The sequence below is a fragment of the Oncorhynchus mykiss genome, chromosome 12 (assembly GCF_057628025.1).
Source record: "Oncorhynchus mykiss isolate SJ-2025 chromosome 12, ASM5762802v1, whole genome shotgun sequence".
NCBI lineage: Eukaryota > Metazoa > Chordata > Actinopteri > Salmoniformes > Salmonidae > Oncorhynchus > Oncorhynchus mykiss.
The window spans coordinates 6157165-6180229 of record NC_143033.1 but is presented as its reverse complement, the minus strand read 5'-3'; the positions used below and the strand labels follow the sequence as shown (position 1 = coordinate 6180229).

The window sequence follows — 23065 nt, the reverse complement described above, 5'->3', positions numbered from 1 at the left end:
TCAACCCTATCGAACACCTTTTGGAATGGTTTGGAACGCAGACTGCGAGCCAGGCCTAATCGCCCAACACCAATGCCAGACCTTACTAATGCTCTTGTGGCTGAATGGAAGCAAGTCCCTGCAGCAATGTTCCAACATCTAGTGGAAAGCCTTCCCAGAAGAGTGGAGGCTGTTATAGCAGCAATGTTCCAACATCTAGTGGAAAGCCTTCCCAGAAGAGTGGAGGCTGTTATAGCAGCAAAGGGGAGGGGGACCAACTATATATTAATGCCCATGATTATGGAATGAGATGTTTGAAGAGCAGGTGTCCACATACTTTTGGTCATGTAGTGTTTTGTATATACCAGAGGAGGCATCTGAGGGGAGGACGGCTCATTATAATGCCTGGAATGGAGTCAATGGACTGGAGTCTACCACATGGAAACCATGGTAACCATGTGTTTGATGTCTTTGACTCCAGTCCAGCCATTATTATGAGCCGTTCTCCCCTCAGATGCCTCCTCTGGTATATACAGTACCAGTCAAAAGTTTGGACACACCTACTCATTCAAGGGTTTTTATTTAGAGTAGAATAATAATGAAGATATCAAAACTATGAAATAACACATATGGAATCATGTAGTAACCAAAAAAGTGTTAAACAAATCTAAATGTATTTTATATTTGAGATCCTTCAGTAGCCATTCTTTGCCTTGATGACAGCTTTGCACACTCTTGGCATTTTCTCAACCAGCTTCATGAGGTAGTCACCTGGAATACTTTTCCAAACAGTCTTGAAGAAGTTCCCACATATGCTGAGCACTTGTTTGCTGCTTTTCCTTCACTCTGCGGTCCAACTCATCCCAAACCATCTCAATTGGGTTGAGGTCAGGTGACTGTGGAGGACAGGTCATCTGATGCATCACTCTCCTTCTTGGTCAAATAGCCCTTACACAGCCTGGAGGTGTGTTTTGGGTCATTGTCCTGTTGACAAACAAATGATAGTCCCACTAAGCTCAAACCAGATGGGATGGTGTATCGCTGCAGAATGCTGTGGTAGCCATGCTGGTTAAGAGTGCCTTGAATTCTAAATAAATCACAGACAGTGTCACCAGCAAAGCACCATCACACCTCCTCCTCCATGCTTCGCGGTGGGAAATACACATGTGGAGATCATCTGTTCGCCTACTTTGCGTCTCACACTTCTTTGATTACTACATGATTCCGTATGTTATTACATAGTGTTGATGTCTTCACTATTATTCTACAATGTAGAAAATAGTAAAAATAAAGAAAAACCCTTATATAAGTAGGTGTGTCCAAACTTTTGACTGGTACTGTATATATATATATATATATATATATACACATACACATACACACACACACACACACACACACACACACACACACACACACACGAGGTACTTGTCAAAAACCTTCTGTTGTGTGTTTTTATCCCAGGTCAAACTTTAAATTATATCTAATTATATTTCACTTCATAATATTTAAGCAATAAAGCCTGAGGGGGTGTGGTATATGGCCAAGGACTGTTCTTAGGCACGACGCAACGCGGAGTGCCTGGACACATCCCTTAGCCGTGGTATTTTGGTCATATACCACAAACCCCCGAGGTGCCTTATTGCTATGATAAACTGGTTACCAACGTAATTAGAACAGTAAAAAATAAATGTTATGTCATACCTGTGGTATACGGTCTGATATACCACTGCTTTCAGCCAATCAGCATTCAGGGCTCGAACCACCCGGTTTATAATAAGGTTTATTGGACTATACATATTTTTGTTCAGGTGGATAAGATCATTGATCAGCTTCAGCTGTTCATCCAGACCTTTGACCTGAATGGCCTGAAGGACTACTGGGGTTACCTGGACCGGAGACTGTTCTGTAGACTGGAAGACATCTACAGACCCACAGTCTCCAAACTACGGACCAGTCTCTTCAGATACTACGTTGTTTACACTGTACAGGTGCATGTAGCCTTCTGTTGTTGTTGTTTTTGTTGTTCTTCTCTTGTTACTCAGACATTATGTGTGGATCGCCCAATGGTGTTGACTGATTATTGATATACATGTGGATCGCCCAATGGTTATTGATAAACAGCATGGCCTCTCCCTCCCTAACTCCTTCTCTACCTCTCTACCTCTCTTTGTCCCTCTCTCCCTCTATCTTCATCCCTCTCTCCCTCCCTCCCTAACTCCTTCTCTACCTCTCTCCCTCTCTTCGTCCCTCTCTCCCTCCCTCCCTAACTCCTTCTCTACCTCTCTTCATCCCTCTCTCCCTCTCTTCATCCCTCCTCCCTCTCTCCCTCTCTTCGTCCCTCTCTCCCTCTATTTTCATCCCTGTCTCCCTCCCTAACTCCCTCTCTACCTCTCTTCATCCCTCTCTCACTATCTTCATCCCTCTCTCCCTCCCTCCCTAACTCCTTCTCTACCTCTCTCCCTCTCTTCATCCCTTTCTCCCTCCCTCCCTAACTCCTTCTCTACCTCTCTCCCTCTCTTCATCCCTCCTCCCTCTCTCCCTCTCTTCGTCCCTCTCTCCCTCGATCTTCATCCCTCTCTCCCTCTATCTTCATCCCTCTCTCCCTCCCTCCCTAACTCCTTCTCTACCTCTCTCCCTCTCTTCATCCCTCCTCCCTCTCTCCCTCTATCTTCATCCCTCTCTCCCTCTATCTTCATCCCTCCTCCTTCTCTCCCTCTCACCTCATCCCTCCCTCTCTCTTCATCCCACCCCCCTCCTCTCTCCCCCCACTCCTTCTCTACCTCCCTCCCTCTCTCCTTATCCTTCCTCCCTCGCTCCCTCCCTCCCTCCTCTCTCTCCCTCCCTCCCTCCTCTCTTGCCCCACTCCTTCTCTATCTACCTCCCCCCTCCCTCCCTCCCTCCCTCCTCCCACCCTCCCTCCTCTCTCGCCCCACTCCTTCTCTACCTCCCTCACTCCTCTCTCCCTCCTCTCTCTCCCTCCCTTCCTTCTCTACCTCCCTCACCCCTCTCTCCCTCCTCTCTCTCCCTCCCTTCCTCTCTCTCCCTCCAGTTAAAGAACATAGAGAAGACACAGGAGTTTTTCCAGCGTCAGGCTCAGGAGCTGCAGGGCCAGCCGGAGTGGCGTGATTGGTTCATCCTGCCGTTTATGCCCGCCCCCGAGCAGAACCCCTTGTTCTCGCCGTACTTCTCCCGTCAGTGGTCTGACACCTTCCTGGTCTCACTGCACAACTTCCTCTCTGTGCTGTTCCAGTGCATGCATATCCTTTTGTTCTGTGGGCAAGACTACAGACACTCTAGACTACAGACACTCTAGACTACAGACACACGATGACTACAGACACTCTAGACACACGACACACGATGACTACAGACACTCTAGACTACAGACACTCTAGACTACAGACACACGATGATTACAGACACTCTAGACTACAGACACACGATGACTACAGACACACGATGACTACAGACACTCTAGACTACAGACACACAATGACTACAGTACTGACACTCTAGACTATAGACACTCTAGACTACAGTACAGACACTCTAGACTACAGACACTCTAGACTACAGACACGCTAGACTACAGACACGCTAGACTACAGACACTCTAGACTACAGTACAGACACTCTAGACTACAGACACTCTAGACTACAGACACGGTAGACTACAGACACTCTAGACTACAGACACTCTAGACTACAGACACTCTAGACTACAGACACACGATGACTACAGACACTCTAGACACACGACACACGATGACTACAGACACTCTAGACTACAGACACTCTAGACTACAGACACACGATGATTACAGACACTCTAGACTACAGACACACGATGACTACAGACACACGATGACTACAGACACTCTAGACTACAGACACACAATGACTACAGTACTGACACTCTAGACTATAGACACTAGACTACAGTACAGACACTCTAGACTACAGACACTCTAGACTACAGACACTCTAGACTACAGACACGCTAGACTACAGACACTCTAGACTACAGTACAGACACTCTAGACTACAGACACGGTAGACTACAGACACTCTAGACTACAGACACTCTAGACTACAGACACTCTAGACTACAGACACTCTAGACTACAGTGCAGACACATGCTCTGAGGCTAGCCATCAGGGTAATATCAGGTCACTGTGTTTTTGCTTGTCTTGGGAGATGTCACGCTGCATCGGCATCACACCAGGTTGTGTCAACACAATCTCCAGATGTCGTAAAGAGGAACGTGGAATCCTTTCAAAACAAGGAAGTAAACGGCAACGTAACAATGTCCATTTTAAACGTCAACAAAACTATACATACTATCCTTGGAGTAGTTTCTTCCTTGACAGCAAACCACCGCAGCCTGTGCTCCTGAGCTTTGACTCTGAAGTCCAGAGGACCACTTGTCTACAGGAGGAGAATGATCAGCTCAGACACATGGTCTGTTTTCTCATCTAATAACGGGTCATATCCTTGCGAGCCAGTTTGTGCTTAATACCGAAAAAGTTTGAAACCAAGACACTCAACATTGATTTACTTCCTGTACAGCCCCACGGGGTATACTCATACCAGCGTTGTTTAGGAGTGTGACAGTTACTTCACAGTTTACAGTTGGTTATTTACAGGAATCACTTGTTAAGTCTCTCCGTTTCCAAAACTGTGGCACATACTGCTTCCCTCACGAGGAAGTCTCAAAGGGCCTAAGGATGGCTGCTAAAGCTCTCTCTCTCCCTCTCTCTCTTCTCTGCCCCCTCTCCCTCTCTCTCTCTCTCTCTCTTCTCTGCCCTCTCTCTCTCCCTCTCTCTCTTCTCTGCCCCCCCTCTCTCTCTCTCTCTCTGTCTCTCTCTCTTCTCTGCCCCCCCTCTCTCTCTCTCTCTCTCTCTGTCTCTCTCTCTTCTCTGCCCCCCCTCTCTCTCTCTCTCTCTGTCTCTCTCTCTTCTCTGCCCCCCCTCTCTCTCTCTTTCTCTGTCTCTCTCTCTCTCTCTCTCTCTCTCTCTTCTCTGCCCCCTCTCCCTCTCTCTCTCTCTCTCTCTCTCTCTTCTCTGCCCTCTCTCTCTCCCTCTCTCTCTTCTCTGCCCCCCCTCTCTCTCTCTCTCTCTCTCTCCCTCTCTCTCTCTCTCTCCCTCTCTCTCTTCTCTGCCCCCTCTCTCTCTCTCTCTCTCTCTCTCTTCTCTGCCCCCTCTCCCTCTCTCTCTCTCTCTCCCTCCCTCTCTCTCTTCTCTGCACCCTCGCTCTCTTTCTCTCTTCCCATCTCTACCCCCCCCTCTCTCTCTCTTCCCATCTCTACCCCCCTCTCTCTCTCTCTCTTTCTCTCTTCCCATCTCTACCCCCCCTCTCTCTCTTCCCATCTCTACCCCCCTCTCTCTCTCTCTCTCTTTCTCTCTTCCCATCTCTACCCCCCCTCTCTCTCTTCCCATCTCTACCCCCCCCCCTCTCTCTCTCTCTTTCTCTCTTCCCATCTCTACCCCCCTCTCTCTCTCTCTTCCCATCTCTACCCCCCTCTCTCTCTCTTTCTCTCTCCCCATCTCCACCCCCCCTCTCTCTCTCTCTCTCTCTCTCTCTCTCTGTCTCTCCCTTCCCATCTCTACCCCCTCTCTCTCTTTCTCTCTTCCCATCTCTACCCCCCCCTCTCTCTCTCTCTCTTCCCATCTTTGCCCCCCCTCTCTCTCTCTCGCTCTCTCTCTTCCCATCTTTGCCCCCCCTCTCTCTCTCTCTCTTCCCATCTCTACCCCCCCCCTCTCTCTCTCTCTCTCTGTCTCTTCCCATCTCTACCCCCCCTTCTCTCTCTCTCTCTTCCCATCTCTACCCCCCCCCTCTCTCTCTCTGTCTCTTCCCTGCCTCCAGCTATTTTCCCTGCAGGGAGAGGCTAAACTCAAGAAGCAGGAAGAGATGGTGCATCACAAACTCCCCCCCTACGTACAAAACATGGACCGCCTCGGAGACACTGAGCTGTGAGGACTAACTTTGAGCTTGGATTGACCCACTTTGGGGTTGAAGGGAGGGCTTTTAGTGAAGGTTTTAATAATTGTATGATATAGTTATTTGGTTTGTATTTTCTCCTCTTTGTACGATACTGTAGATGTATAATTTAACCAATATAATATATATTAAAACTGTTTTAATGTGTTAACGTATGAATAAGGACGATGAATAAACAATTCACCCTGAATTGTTGTTTTTCCACCATGATTAGTTTCAGTTGTTCTGTCTATTTGCTCTTTCCTGGGATGCACAGCTCCGGCCCTTGAGGGCCCCAGTGGCTGCTGGGATGCACAGCTCCGGCCCATGAGGGCCCCAGTGGCTGCTGGGATGCACAGCTCCGGCCCATGAGGGCCCCAGTGGCTGCTGGGATGCACAGCTCCGGCCCTTGAGGGCCCCAGTGGCTGCTGGGATGCACAGCTCCGGCCCATGAGGGCCCCAGTGGCTGCTGGGATGCACAGCTCCGGCCCTTGAGGGCCCCAGTGGCTGCTGGGATGCACAGCTCCGGCCCTTGAGGGCCCCAGTGGCTGCTGGGATGCATAGCTCTGGCCCTTGAGGGCCTCAGTGGCTGCTGGGATGCACCGCTCAGGCCCTTGAGGGCCTCAGTGGCTGCTGGGATGTCTGGAGCCCTGGGCCTTCATTCATAAAGTTTCTCCGAGTAGAAGTGCTGATGTGCGATCAGGTCCCCCCCCCCCCCCCCCTCCATCTTATTAATACGATTGAAAAGACAAAACTGATCCTAGATCAGCATTCCTACTCTTGAGACGCTTTTGGGGACACGGGCCTTGGTATGAAGGGCCTTGGTGGACTCCTGTCAGGGTTTGGCTTTGGGAATACAATACCAAACACTGTGTAGAAAAGGAACCACAACACAACGCTGTCTGAGGACATTTCCAGCTAGTCTGTAGTTTGGTCTGTAGTTTGTAACGTGAAACAGTCTATTTAACAAAGCAAATGGCTCGCAAAAAAGGTAGGAACCACTCATGAAGCTTAAACGCACCACTTAGCAAAGAAGTCCAGTTTTAAGAGACTCGTTGGAAACTGAATCAAAAAAAGGTCTTCAGACAAGAAATCTAGTATCTGTATTTTCTCACGGCGCTTTCCATTTTCTTTCAGAACAGTCTTGGCTTGTCTCCCAAATAGACCTTGTTTACTCGCTAGGCACACAACAGCACATGGTAACTGATAGTTAATTGAGTTTTACAGTTGTGAGTGGACCTGCACACAGCATCAGCGAAGAATGGGGTTTTAAAAAAGCAGCTGAGGTATCTGATATCTCTAAATGTTGAATCAATCTTATTGATGACAACTTTTCAACCACTTTGGTCTTCATCACCTCTAATACCTCTACACAGAGATCTGCTTGATTCACGTTTGATTCACATTTGATTCATGTTTGATTCCCGCTTGATTCATGTATGACTAAATGTTTGATTCACATTTGATTCGTCTGTCCTCCACAGGGACCTGGTGACGAGCCAGCGTAACCCCGCCCTCACCACCACCCCTTCCAGGAACTTCTTCTCTACATTCCTGCCCCAGGCCAGACGGGTACCTGGCAAGATGCCTCGAGGACTTCCTGGGTCCTCGCCAACACAGGCCACGCTGGGACGCAAGGACACCGCAGCCAATCAAGTGAGGCCATATGTTCTTCCGGAAATTAGGCTGTTTTTTGTTTTTTTCTGTGGGGGGGGGCATCCCTTGAGACTGAGACGCTGGACTTATAGACCCTCAGGGATGCGTTTTAAGGGGCTAGATAAAGTTTCTGTGGAAAATCCCTTCCACTCACTGTTTGTGCCATACTGTTCTTGGATAACTGTTACTCAAGTGGCTTTAAACTTTTACCAATATTTAGCCGTTTACACCATTTATGACATGACTAGCGGTATCTATTTTTCAGTATTTACAGTTGGTATCATACGGTAAGTATTCACCCCCCTTGGGATTTTTTTTTCCGCATTTGGTTGCATTTTCAAATTGGGATTACATTTTTTTTGGGGGGTGGGGGGGGGGGTCATTGATCTACACAAAATACAAAATGATTACAAAAATGTAAAACTAAAATATAGTCTTTGCATAAGTATTCACCCCCCTTTGTTTAGGCAAACTTAACTTAGTTCAGGTGAAACATTTTGGCTTAACGAATCGCATAATACGTTGTGAAACAATACGTTTACATAATACATTGTGAAATAATAAGTTTACATAATACGTTTACACAATACGTTTACACAATACGTTTACACAATACGTTTACACAATACGTTTACATAATAAGTTTACATAATACGTTTACACAATACGTTTACACAATACGTTTACATAATACGTTTACATAATACGTTTACACAATACGTTTACATAATACGTTTACATAATACGTTTACACAATACGTTTACACAATACGTTTACACAATACGTTTACATAATACGTTTACATAATACGTTTACACAATACGTTTACACAATACGTTTACACAATACGTTTACATAATACGTTTACATAATACGTTTACACAATACGTTTACATAATACGTTTACATAATACGTTTACACAATACGTTTACACAATACGTTTACACAATACGTTTACATAATACGTTTACATAATACGTTTACACAATACGTTTACACAATACGTTTACATAATACGTTTACATAATACGTTTACACAATACGTTTACATAATACGTTTACACAATACGTTTACACAATACGTTTACATAATACGTTTACACAATACGTTTACATAATACGTTTACACAATACGTTTACACAATACGTTTACATAATACGTTTACACAATACGTTTACACAATACGTTTACATAATACGTTTACATAATACGTTTACACAATACGTTTACATAATACGTTTACACAATACGTTTACACAATACGTTTACATAATACGTTTACACAATACGTTTACATAATACGTTTACATAATACGTTTACATAATACGTTTACACAATACGTTTACATAATACGTTTACACAATACGGGGTAAATACTTATGATGGGGTGTCTTTGATTACAGACTTAACTGTGTTTTGGAAAACAAACCGCTTTCATGTCTCTTATTCTGTGAAGCCCAAGGACCCAGTAGCGGCCTCCAAGGAGCCCAGGCCGGTCTGTAGCGCTGGGGGAACCAGTGATCAGCAGGCTGGGTCTACTTCCCACCCCAGACAGAGACGACACCAGGACCACGAGAAGGAAAGGAAGGAGCTCTTCTCCAAGCCACAAATTCAGGTTTCACCTACTGTATTACTAAGGAAAGGATGTTGCCTAGTGGACATATTTAGAATTTAATTCCACTTTCTGTTACCAAGTTCCTGGCTTACATTTACGTGCTTTCCCTCTTTCAATAAAGCAGTAACCAATAACAATGTATTACTAAAAATAACACACAGTAGAACAAAAACACATGACTGGGAAGTTGGGAGTTGATTCGATATGACTGGGAATCGGAGTTGATTCGACATGACTGGGAATCGGAGTTGGTTTGACATGACTGGGAATCGGAGTTGATTCGACATGACTGGGAATCGGAGTTGATTTGACATGACTGGGAATCGGACTTGGTTTGACATGACTGGGAATCGGAGTTGGTTTGACATGACTGGGAATCGGAGTTGATTCAACATGACTGGGAATCGGAGTTGATTCGACATGACTGGGAATCGGAGTTGATTCGACACGACTGGGAATCGGAGTTGATTCGACACGACTGGGAATCGGAGTTGATTCGACACGACTGGGAATCGGAGTTGATTCGACACGACTGGGAATCGGAGTTGATTCGACACGACTGGGAATCGGAGTTGATTCGACACGACTGGGAATCGGAGTTGATTCGACATGACTGGGAATCGGAGTTGATTCGACATGACTGGGAATCGGAGTTGATTCGACATGACTGGGAATCGGAGTTGATTCGACATGACTGGGAATCGGAGTTGATTCGACACGACTGGGAATCGGAGTTGATTCGACATGACTGTGTTTTATCAGTTTCTGTATGAAAACATTTAGCACACTAGATGACAGTAGCTATAGCAAGGAGCTATAGCAGCACACAAGTAGACTCCAAATGCATGCTGGGCCGGCATGCCCTGAGCTCCTGAAGTGAGTGCTACTGGAGAGAAGACCGATCTCCAGCCTTTGGGAATCTCGCTCCAGTGAAATCGGGCACGTTCCGCTCCTCGCTCCGCTCACATACTCTGCTGAGAATACAGATATGCATCTGTTAGTTACAGATACTTAAAGAAGGGAAGGGACGTGGGATCAGAAAACCAGTCACTGACCACCATTTGCCTCATGCAGCGCGACACATCTCCTTCACATAGAGTTGATCAGGCTGTTGATTGTGGCCTGTGGAATGTTGTCCCGCTCCTCTTCAATGGCTGTGCGAAGTCGCTGGATATTGGCGGGAACTGGAACACGCTGTCGTACATGTCGATCCAGAGCATCCCAAACATGCTCAATGGGTGACATGTCTGGTGAGTATGCAGGCCATAGAAGAACTGGGAAGGAAATGTTCAGCTTCCAGGAATTGTGTACCGATCCTTCCGACATGGGGTCGTGCATTATCATGCTGAAACACGAGTTGATGAATGGCACAACAATGGGGCACTCTGTTCACCACGTTGACATCAGCAAACCACTCGCCCAAACGACGCCATACACGTGGTCTGCGGTTGTGAGATGTGGAGGTTCTGGGTTGGCGTGGTTACACGTGGTCTGCGGTTGTGAGATGTGGAGGTTCTGGGTTGGCGTGGTTACACGTGGTCTGCGGTTGTGAGATGTGGAGGTTCTGGGTTGGCGTGGTTACACGTGGTCTGCGGTTGTGAGATGTGGAGGTTCTGGGTTGGCGTGGTTACACGTGGTCTGCGGTTGTGAGATGTGGAGGTTCTGGGGTGGCGTGGTTACACGTGGTCTGCGGTTGTGAGGCCGGTTGGACGTACTGCGGTAGAGAAATGAACATTGCATTCTCTGGCAACAGCTTTGGTGCACATTCCTATTGTGATGTCATTATGGGGCATTGTGATGTCATTATGAGGTATTGTGATGTCATTATGGGGTATTGTGATGTCATTATGGGGTATTGTAATGTCATTATGGGGTATTGGGATGTCATTATGGGGTATTGGGATGTTATTATGGGCTATTGTGTGTAGATTGAGAGGGGGGGGGGGAACTATTTAATACATTTTAGAATAAGGCTGTACTTTCCAAATGCACTGTAGTGAAACAACTGATCAAAAAAAAAAAAAAGGATTTCCCCGAACAAAAAATACCTCTACCCCCTACAAGTGTTGTCCATGTACTATAACCCACATAATAATTCACACGAGACACGCTGTAACCTGCACATAGTCTACATAGGCTACTTGATGACCAGTGGACCTGCAGTCTTAAGCTATTGTAGCCTACAATCACAGCTTCCAGATGCCGACTGGCAGCCATTTTAAATATTCTGTAGACATTCAAATCCTCCTGTTGCAGGATTATTTTCCCCCTGTGACGAAATGGATCAAATTAAGATCCCACGACTGTATATGGGGTCTGAAGGGAAGTAGGGAAATAGGGAAGTAGGGAAGTATGGGAAGTATGGGAAGTAGGGAAGCATGGGAAGTATGGGAAGTATGGGAAATAGGGAAGTAGGGAAGTATGGGAAGTATGGGAAGTAGGGAAGTATGGGAAGTATGGGAAGTATGGAAGTATGGGAAGTAGGGAAGAATGGGAAGTAGGAAAAAATGGGAAGAATGGGAAGTATGGAAGTATGGAAGTAGGGAAGTATGGGAAGTATGGGAAGTAGGGAAGTAGGGAAGAATGGGAAGAATGGGAAGTAGGAAAGAATGGGAAGTAGGGAAGTATGGGAAGTAGGAAAGTATGGGAAGTAGGAAAGTAGGGAAGTAGGGAAGTATGGGAAGTAGGGAAGTATGGAAGTAAGGGAAGTAGGGAAGAATGGGAAGTAGGGAAGTATTGGAAGTATGGGAAGTATGGGAAGAATGGAAAGTAGGGAAGTATGGGAAGTATGGGAAGAATGGAAAGTAGGGAAGAATGGGAAGTATGGGAAGTATGGGAAGAATGGGAAGTAGTGAAGTATGGGAAGTAGTGAAGTATGGGAAGTATGGGAAGTATGGGAAGTAGGGAAGTATGGGAAGTATGGGAAGTATGGGAAGAATGGGAAGTATGGGAAGAATGGGAAGTAGTGAAGTATGGGAAGTATGGGAAGTATGGGAAGTAGGGAAGTATGGGAAGTATGGGAAGTAGGGAAGTATGGGAAGTAGGGAAGTATGGGAAGTAGGGAAGTATGGAAGTGGGAAAGTGGGGAAGTAGGGAAGTATGGGAGGTATGGGAGGTAGTGAAGTATGGGAGGGATTCCTGGCTGTATTATCAGGAAGCTAAATCCGTCTCGTCTCTTCTTTCAGGTGCCTGAGAAGAGAGGGGAGAGTGGGGACCCAGAGCCTCAACTTGAGGGGGGGACCACCAGCAGTGACCCGATAGACCCTCCTCCTCCCCCCAGCCAGACACAGGTCAGCGGGGAGGGACAGAGGGGTACAGGGGTGCTGGGGGTGGAACATCCCTTCATCAAGCTCGGTCAGGAAGAGTACGCAGAGCATCACTCCTCGATCATGTACTGCAGGTAGGACATCACCGCGACGACACATTGAACACCTGTTACAGTCAGCGTCTAGTGGAGTGGAACTCCTGATGAACATTATTGATCTACTACAGTAATCAGACATATTGATCACCGGGATATACTGAGTAATCAGACATATTGATCACCGGGATATACTGAGTAATCAGACATACTGATCACCGGGATATACTGTGTAATCAGACATATTGATCACCGGGATATACTGAGTAATCAGACATATTGATCACCGGGATATACTGAGTAATCAGACATATTGATCACCGGGATATACTGAGTAATCAGACATATTGATCACCGGGATATACTGAGTAATCAGACATATTGATCACCTTGATATACTGAGTAATCAAACATACTGATCACCGGGATATACTGAGTAATCAGACATATTGATCACCGGGATATACTGAGTAATCAGACATATTGATCACCGGGATATACTGAGTAATCAGACATATTGATCACCGGGATATACTGTGTACACTTTCCAGTGTTAGATATCTGTTCTCCTTACTGAGCCAAACAGATCTGTACTGCCCTGGTTACACATCCACCATAGTAACAGAGCTGTACTGCCCTGGTTACACATCCACCATAGTAACAGAGCTGTACTGCCCTGGTTACACATCCACCATAGTAACAGAGCTGTACTGCCCTGGTTACACATCCACCATAGTAACAAAGCTGTACTGCCCTGGCCATGGAACCATGCTGGAAAGGACAATGTGAATATAAACTGTCCGAGTTGGAAGTGGTGTTGGAGGGCCAGTAGGAGACACTCTTTCCTCTCGTTTTAAAATATATATATATCCCAATGCCCCGGGGCAGTGATTGGGGACATTGCCCTGTGTAAGGGTGCTGTCTTTCGGATGGGGCGTTAAAAGGGTGTCCTGACTCTCTGAGGTCATTAAAGATCCCACGGCACTTATCGTAAGAGTAGGGGTGTTAACCCCGGTGTCCTGTCTAAATTCTAAATCTGGCCCCTCAAACCACCACGATCGCCTAATCATCCCCAGCTTACAATTGGCTCATTCATCCTTGTAACTACTCCCTAGGTCTTTGTAGTAAAATGAGAATGTGTTCTCAGTCAAATAAAAGACACAACACGGTACGGTTCAATGTTCTGAAAAGGGTGTTAATGAGGTCCAGCTCCATCGTGTACGTTCACTGTGTCTCCTGTCTCCGGTCCCAGGGTGGACTGCTCAGGGAGGAGGGTAGCCAGTTTGGACGTGGACGGGGTCATCAAGGTGTGGTCCTTCAACCCCATCATGCAGACCAAGGCCACCATCATGTCCAAGTCCCCTCTGCTGTCCCTGGAGTGGGCCACCAAGCCCGACAGACTGGTATGACCTCTGACCTCAACTAGGCCTAGAATTTTTTTTTTTTAGGGGGCAAGGCCATTTGGCCTTCAAGAGGTAGCCAATCATCTTTCCAGGGCACCAAGGGGCCTCTGCTAGGGCACCAAGGGTATCTGCTAAGGCACCAAGGGTATCTGCTAGGGTACCAAGGCCTTCTGCTAGGGTACCAAGGCCTTCTGCTAGGGCACCAAGGCCTTCTGCTAGGGCACCAAGGGGTATCTGCCAGGGCACCAAGGGGCCTCTGCTAGGGCACCAAAGGGCCTCTGCTAGGGCACCAAGGGGCCTCTGCTAGGGCAACAAGGGGCCTCTGCTAGGGCACCAAGGGGCCTCTGCTAGGGCACCAAGGGTATCAGCTAGGGCACCACGGCCCTCTGATAGGGCACCAAGGGCACCTGCTAGGGCACCACGGCCCTCTGATAGGGCACCAAGGCCATAACCCAAATAGCAAATTAAATTGATTTGAAAGCCAAAAACAGTAGCTATTCTGTTAAGAAAAATATAAGTGTATGTAAACGTCCATAAATAATGATCCTACATGTTGGTATTGGCTACAGTTTGTGTATAGGCTCAACGCCAGTCATGTTTAACAAATGTAATGTAGGATCATTAATATTACAGTCTGAAAGCTCGATTCTGTCATACTTGAAGCGCTGTTATGTGTTGTGAGCCGCAACATCACCACAACATCGCCATCTGAACGGAGGCAGTCAACATTTTGGAAACTATTTAACCTTAAACCTAATTGTTTAAAAAATCTGGGCGTGATTTTTTTTTGGGGGGGGGGGGGTAAAAATCTTACGTTGTTCCGAACACAGGAATATATTAAAAGGGCGATTCTTTTATAAACACTTCCTCCTATGTCATTGAAACCAGCTCTCATGTTTTCAACTTTCTTTTGTTGTCCAGCAGCCAAAGACACAAGTCATAGTCATATTAACAACCTACGCGTTCTGGAACGTTCCTGTTTACAGCCTACTACTGCCTTGTGTGCTTCGCTTGCCTCGTATAAATGTGTAGAAATAGCCTAATAGTTTATCAACATTTTAAAAGCTAAACGTTCTGATATTTTCCATCAGCCTCATTGCTTTTAGACGTTTTATTTCTAATGTGGAGCGGTTGCCTTCATTTGTGATTTTATTGTCCCACAGCTGTCCCACCTGTCCCACAGCTGTCCTACCTGTCCCACACCTGTCTTACCTGTCCCACACCTGTCTCACCTGTCCCACAGCTGTCCTACCTGTCCCACACCTGTCATATTTGTCCTACACCTGTCTTACCTGTCCCACACCTGTCACACCTGTCCCACAGCTGTCTTACCTGTCCCACACCTGTCTTACCTGTCCCACACCTGTCACACCTGTCCCACAGCTGTCCTACCTGTCCCACACCTGTCTTACCTGTCCCACACCTGTCTCACCTGTCCCACACCTGTCTCACCTGTCCCACACCTGTCATACCTGTCCCACAGCTGTCCCACCTGTCCCACACCTGTCATACCTGTCCTACACCTGCCCTACCTGTCCCACACCTGTCCCACCTGTCCCACACCTGTCTCACCTGTCCTACACCTGTCCTACCTGTCCGACACCTGTCCCACCTGTCCCAAACCTGTCTCAGAGTATTTTAGGAATATTTATTTCTCACGCAGAACGATTCTGGTCCACCAGAAGTACATCCCTTTCCAATGAAACGCTGCTTTTTCCTTGCAGCATTGCGTTGCAGAGACAGTTGCAGTGCGTTCCGTGTGGTGAGGACGTTGGGTTTATCAAACGTAATACGTCAAACTGTGTGCTGTAGACGGCTTGACAGAAACGGTAGCAGAAGGTGAATGTTGAACTGTTGTTGTAAACATTTCCAGCTGACGCTGCGTACCGTTTTGCACAACGACCCTGTCGGCGTGATCGAAGCGTAAGGACCCGCTGGGTTGTACCCCGATGTGTCTGTCTACACTAGTAGCCGACTTGAGAAGGACCCGATCATGTGACAGGCATTGGCTAATAAGAATTGAGATATCTGAGAGAGTCATGTGAGTGGGAGGTTCGGAGCATGGCGATTGGCAGCCGGAAGAATGGAAGTATTATAATTATGTTCAACCCAAGGGCACAACAGCCACTTTGGCCACAAGGCACATATATTTTTAGGGGGCATTACGGCCACACAAGGGGGCTCTGACCTCTGACCTTAACACAGCTTCTCTAACCCTGTGCTCTCTCTGGAGTGGGAGCCTGACAGACTGGTATGACCTCTGACCTCAACACAGCTTCTCTAACCCTGTGCTCTCTCTGGAGTGGGAGCCTGACAGACTGGTATGACCTCTGACCTCAACACAGCTTCTCTAACCCTGTGCTCTCTCTGGAGTGGGAGCCTGACAGACTGGTATGACCTCTGACCTCAACACAGCACATCAGGGTACATGTTCATTAGGGTACATCCTAAACAAAAATGTCTTATTGGACAAGCCCCCAGTTGTCCCTTCCTGTTTCAGTCTGTTTTTACTTCTCATTGGGTGCCTGAAGAAACACAATCCGACCAGGTCTATGTTTTACAGGAGGTAGTTATGGCCTCCTCAGTCCTCAGCACCCTGTTCTCTGACTGTTTGCAGGGTGAGGTGGGAAAGTGGAACCCCCCCCCCCATCAGTAATACGGTTTTTGGTTTGCGTCCCTTTTCTTTATAGCTGTTGCTGGGCAGTGGTGTGGGTACGGTGCGGCTATACGACACTAATGCTAAGAAGAACCTGTATGAGATGACCATAGACGAGACTCATTCACGGTAAGCTAAGTGTCTCTTATCCAGAGCGATTTGACCCAGCAGCAGCCACGGTTGGAATAATGGATATCTGTAGCAGAAGTCTCCATGTCTCATCAGGAGTGGGGTGGATTCCCAGACACAGATTAAGCCTAGTCCTGGGCAACAACAACAACAATTCTATGGAGATTCTCCATCTTAATCTGTCTGGTGTCTCCTGAAGAGGTTTAATAATGGAAGGTATTACTGTACTGACTTATCTGTCTGGTGTCTCCTGTCCTGTCCCTGAAGAGGTTTAATAATGAAAGGTATTACTGTACTGACTGATCTGTCTGGTGTCTCCTGTCCTGTCCCTGAAGAGGTTTAATAATGAAAGGTATTACTGTACTGACTGGTCTGTCTGGTGTCTCCTGTCCTGTTCCTGAAGAGGTTTAATAATGAAAGGTATTACTGTACTGACTGGTCTGTCTGGTGTCTCCTGTCCTGTTCCTGAAGAGGTTTAATAATGAAAGGTATTACTGTACTGACTGATCTGTCTGGTGTCTCCTGAAGAGGTTTAATAATGAAAGGTATTACTGTACTGACTGGTCTGTCTGGTGTCTCCTGTCCCTGCGTGGTGTTGTGTAGGATCCTGTCCCTGGCCTGCAGCCCCAGCGGGACGTCCTTTGTGTGTTCTGCAGCAGCACACGCTGGGCCTGGGCGCTCTGGGAGTGTGACAGAGACAGTACCACGGCTCCCCAATCACCTCTCTGTCTCTGGACAGCTGCTGCTCTGGGACACCAAGACCGTCAAACAGCAGGTACTGCTGTAGGAAACACGTCACCAAAACACGTGTACAATGTCACCAAAACACGTGTACAATGTCACCCAAACACGTGTACTATGTCACTCAAAACACGTGTACTATGTCACTCAAAACACGTGTACTATGTCACTCAAAACACGTGTACTATGTCACTCAAAACACGTGTACTATGTCACCCAAACACGTGTACTATGTCACTCAAACATGTGTACTATGTCACTCAAAACACGTGTACTATGTCACCCAAACACGTGTACTATGTCACTCAAACATGTGTACTATGTCACCCAAACACTTGTACTATGTCACCCAAACATGTGTACTATGTCACTCAAAACACATGTACTATGTCACCCAAACACGTGTACTATGTCACCCAAACACGTGTACTATGTCACCCAAACACTTGTACTATGTCACCCAAACACTTGTACTATGTCACCCAAACACTTGTACTTTGTCACCCAAACATGTGTACTTTGTCACCCAAACATGTGTACTTTGTCACCCAAACATGTGTACTATGTCACTCAAAACACGTGTACTATGATGGTATTTTTCTCATTCTCCAGTGTTGCTTGCAGTTATAGTTTAAAGTTGAAGGGGGCAACTTGATAGTATTTTTCTGAGATCAGGAACTTTATTTTGCTAAAACATTGTCGAAAATATTATTTGATTATTCATATTATTTAATATTATTAAATATTATATTATAGATACAATTTCTAGATATGTACTATATATTATCTAAATCTGTTACATGTATACTCTACCCGTCTGAAGTTAAAGCCCTGTAGCCTCGTTCCTGTCTTTCCCCTCACTGAACCATGTGGTATCTCCATGTCCTATCCTATTGTCCTCAGCTTCAGTTCTCTCTGGAGCCTGGTCCTGTAGCCATCAACTGTACAGCCTTCAACCACAACGGAAACCTGCTGGTAACTGGCGCTGCCGACGGAGTAATTAGACTGTTCGGTAAACTCTCACTCATTTTTTGTTGACTTTTGCTCTTCGTGGAGATTTGATTTGAGGTGATAGTAGATAGATGTGGGATGAATAGTCTCTTCATAATGCGCTATAACGCTTGACATACTGCAGGCACTAATAACTAGATCTCGGAGTTGACATAGCTGACTGCAATGAGGTCTCTGAGTGAAGAGGAGGCTGTGAATATAGAATTACTTGAATGAAACCTGACTTCAGTGGAGAGTGCTGATCTAATAATTATATTTATATGCGTGTTAACATGTGCCTCTCTTTTCTCTCAGTCCTTCAGACATGCATCGCTATGGCTGTGCTATGAGTGGTTATAACATGTTCTTACCGCTCCTCCTCTTCAGACATCCAGCGCTATGATTGTACTATGAGCTGTTACAACATGTCTCTCTATTTTCCAGACATGCAGCATTAAGACTGTGCTATGAGCTGTTATAACAAGTCTCTCTATTTTCCAGACATGCAGCGTTATAACTACACTATGAGCTGTTCTAACATGTGTTTCTCTATTTTCCAGACATGCAGCGTTATGACTACACTATGAGCTGTTATAACATGTGTTTCTCTATTTTCCAGACATGCAGCGTTATGACTACGCTATGAGCTGTTATAACATGTGTTTCTCTATTTTCCAGACATGCAGCATTATGACTACGCTATGAGCTGTTATAACATGTGTTTCTCTATTTTCCAGACATGCAGCATTAAGACTGCGCTATGAGCTGTTATAACATGTGTTTCTCTATTTTCCAGACATGCAGCGTTATGACTGTGCTATGAGCTGGAGGGCCCACGATGGGGAGGTGTACAGTGTTGAGTTCAGCTATGATGAGAATACGGTGTTCAGTATCGGAGAGGACGGCAAGGTAACTGAATTCAGGTCGCAAGACAGTAGTAACATGCTACTAACACGGTAGTAACATGCTACTAACACGGTAGTAACATGCTACTAACACGGTAGTAACGCGGTAGTAACATGCTACTAACGCGGTAGTAACATGCTACTAACACGGTAGTAACATGCTACTAACACGGTAGTAACATGCTACTAACACGGTAGTAACATGCTACTAACACGCTAGTAACATGCTACTAACGCGGTAGTAACATGCTACTAACACGGTAGTAACGCGGTAGTAACATGCTACTAACACGTAGTAATGTGGTAGTAACATGCTACTAACACGGTAGTAAAGTGTTAGTAACATGCTACTAACACGGTAGTAAAGTGGTAGTAACATGCTACCAACACGGTAGTAACGCGGTAGTAACATGCAACTAACACGGTTATTTAAAAAAATATATATTTTACTTTTATTTAACGAGACAAGTCAGTTAAGAACAAATTCTTTCTTATTTACAATGACGTCCTACCCCGGCCAAACCCGGACGACGCTGGGCCAATTGTGCGCCGCCCTATGGGACTCCCAATCACAGGCAGTTGTGATACAACCTGAATTCGAACCAGGGTGTAACATGGTAGTGAGACAGTAGTAACATGGTAGTGAGACAGTAGTAACATGGTAGTAACATGGTAGTATACTGTAGTAACATGGTAGTATACTGTAGTAACATGGTAGTATACTGTAGTAACATGGTAGTGAGACAGTAGTAACATGGTAGTAACATGGTAGTATACTGTAGTAACATGGTAGTATACTGTAGTAACATGGTAGTGAGACTGTAGTAACATGGTAGTGACATGGTAGTATACTGTAGTAACATGGTAGTGAGACAGTAGTAACATGGTAGTAACATGGTAGTATACTGTAGTAACATGGTAGTATACTGTAGTAACATGGTAGTATACTGTAGTAACATGGTAGTGACATGGTAGTATACTGTAGTAACATGGTAGTGAGACTGTAGTAACATGGTAGTAACATGGTAGTATACTGTAGTAACATGGTAGTATACTGTAGTAACATGGTAGTGAGACTGTAGTAACATGGTAGTATACTGTAGTAACATGGTAGTGAGACAGTAGTAACATGGTAGTAACATGGTAGTATACTGTAGTAACATGGTAGTATACTGTAGTAACATGGTAGTGAGACTGTAGTAACATGGTAGTGACATGGTAGTATACTGTAGTAACATGGTAGTGCGACTGTAGTAACATGGTAGTATACTGTAGTAACATGGTAGTATACTGTAGTAACATGGTAGTGAGACAGTAGTAACATGGTAGTAACATGGTAGTATACTGTAGTAACATGGTAGTGAGACTGTAGTAACATGGTAGGTACATGGTAGTATACTGTAGTAACATGGTAATGAGACTAGTAACATGATAGTATACTGTAGTAACATGGTAGTATACTGTAGTAACATGGTAGTATACTGTAGTAACATGGTAGTATACTGTAGTAACATGGTAGAGACTGTAGTAACATGGTAGTAACATGGTAGTGAGACAGTAGTAACATGGTAGTATACTGTAGCAACATGGTAGTAACATGGTAGTAATATGGTAGTAGACTGTAGTAACACGGTAGTATACTGTAGTAACATGGTAGTAATATGGTAGTAGACTGTAGTAACATGGTGGTAACATGGTAGTAATATGGTAGTAGACTGTAGTAACATGGTAGTATACTGTAGTAACATGGTAGTAACATGGTAGTAGACTGTAGTAACATGGTAGTATACTGTAGTAACATGGTAGTAACATGGTAGTAGACTGTAGTAACATGGTAGTAACCTGGTTTTGTCACACTAGTAATAAAGTCGTAACGTAATAGTATCTGATTATAAGTGGCTCTGAATAAGTGTCTGCTAAATGACCACCCTGTCAATGTTACAATCACTTACTGACGTGTCAGCCTGTAACAGTAGTAAAATAGTAACAGAGACAGAAGGGCTGGGAAACCTAGTCTGTGGTACAACCGGATGTAATATAATAGTAACACAGACAGAAGGGCTGGGAAACCTAGTCAGTGGTACAACCGGATGCATTTCAACTGAAATGTGTCTTCCGCATTTAACCCATAACCCCCTGCTCTGTATCAGTAACATAGTAGTCAGGTCCCTGTAATTACGTCTGTATTTAACCCATAACCCCCTGCTCTGTATCAGTAACATAGTAGTCAGGTCCCTGTAATTACGTCTGTATTTAACCCATAACCCCCTGCTCTGTATCAGTAACATAGTAGTCAGGTCCCTGTAATTACGTCTGTATTTAACCCATAACCCCCTGCTCTGTATTACGTCTGTTCCAGTTTATCCAGTGGAACATTCACCGATGTGGAGTGAAGCAGTCAGAGAACTCCCTGCCCCAGGATGCCACGGGGCCCTTTGTCCTGTCTGGCTACAGTGGGTACAAGCAGGTCCAGGTGCCACGAGGACGGCTGTTCGCCTTCGACTCCGAGGGACAACATGTCCTCACTTGCTCCAACAACGGAGGGCTCATCTACAGGGTAAGGCTGCCTCAAGGTTTTTTTTAATGAACCGTTTTCCTAGTTTTAATGTGTCCCAAATGGCACCATTTCCCCTATATAGTGCACTACTTTTGACCAGGGCCCATAGGTGTAGTAGCGTACTATGTAAGGAATAGGGTGTCATTTAGGACAAAAAAATTAGGAAATGTTTAATTAAACCTAAGGTAAGGCTGTTTTAGAGCAGTGGCTCTCAAACCTCCCCAGATGTTTCACAATGTTTTGTTGTAGCCCTGGCTTTACTCATGTTAAAGCCTCAGTGCTAACAGTGGACTTCCTGCTTGGGCAAACCGCCTCAGTGCTAACAGTGGACTTCCTGCTTGGGCAAACCGCCTCAGTGCTAACAGTGGACTTCCTGCTAGGGCAAACCGCCTCAGTGCTAACAGTGTATTTCCTGCTAGGGCAAACCGCCTCAGTGCTAACAGTGGACTTCCTGCTAGGGCACACTGCCTCAGTGCTAACAGTGGACTTCCTGCTTGGGCAAACCGCCTCAGTCCTAACAGTGGACTTCCTGCTTGGGCAAACCGCCTCAGTGCTAACAGTGGACTTCCTGCTTGGGCAAACCGCCTCAGTGCTAACAGTGGACTTCCTGCTTGGGCAAACCGCCTCAGTGCTAACAGTGGACTTCCTGCTTGGGCACACCGCCTCAGTGCTAACAGTGTAAGTCAGGTTCTTGGGCACATGATTACTGCATACAATAGCTGTGGGATCAGCAGAGGCATTCAGGGCAGTTAGAGGGACATACATTAGATTACTTACATTGTGTCTGCCAACACCCCTGATGTAATGTACATTTGCTGAAGCATTATTGCAACTCAGCGACACAATGGTAGGGATTAACTGAGCTGGGTTTGGGTCATTGATAAGTCACTGTCTCAACGCAGCCTTAAAATGCTGTGAAAGGATCCAGGAACCCAAATGATTTGGGTGGATCCCATCCTCCTTATAATGCTGTGAAAGGATCCAGGAACCCAAATGATTTGGGTGGATCCCATCCTCCTTATAATGCTGTGAAAGGATCCAGGAACCCAAATCATTTGGGTGGATCCCATCCTCCTTATAATGCTG

The 23065-nt window shown here is 45.8% G+C and overlaps 1 protein-coding gene across 2 annotated transcripts in view; it reads left to right on the top strand.

Moving 5' to 3' along the window:
* The window catches only part of LOC110536883 (WD repeat-containing protein 91), a 29132-nt gene that overhangs the window by 2353 nt on the left and 3714 nt on the right, over positions 1 to 23065 (top strand). The window contains exons 3-15 of one of the 2 annotated variants that reach the window (XM_090191570.1): positions 1791 to 1970; positions 3032 to 3239; positions 4362 to 4444; positions 5849 to 5955; positions 7447 to 7618; positions 9079 to 9237; positions 12423 to 12637; positions 13851 to 14001; positions 16692 to 16786; positions 17390 to 17561; positions 18431 to 18539; positions 19314 to 19426; positions 21782 to 21979. In XM_090191570.1, the coding sequence (XP_090047696.1) occupies positions 1791 to 1970; positions 3032 to 3239; positions 4362 to 4444; positions 5849 to 5955; positions 7447 to 7618; positions 9079 to 9237; positions 12423 to 12637; positions 13851 to 14001; positions 16692 to 16786; positions 17390 to 17561; positions 18431 to 18539; positions 19314 to 19426; positions 21782 to 21979 (1962 nt within the window). Of the gene's footprint in view, positions 1 to 1790; positions 1971 to 3031; positions 3240 to 3283; positions 4445 to 5848; positions 5956 to 7446; positions 7619 to 9078; positions 9238 to 12422; positions 12638 to 13850; positions 14002 to 16691; positions 16787 to 17389; positions 17562 to 18430; positions 18540 to 19077; positions 19179 to 19313; positions 19427 to 21781; positions 21980 to 23065 lie in introns of those variants that run through there. The other variant, XM_090191569.1, reaches the window with a different exon arrangement.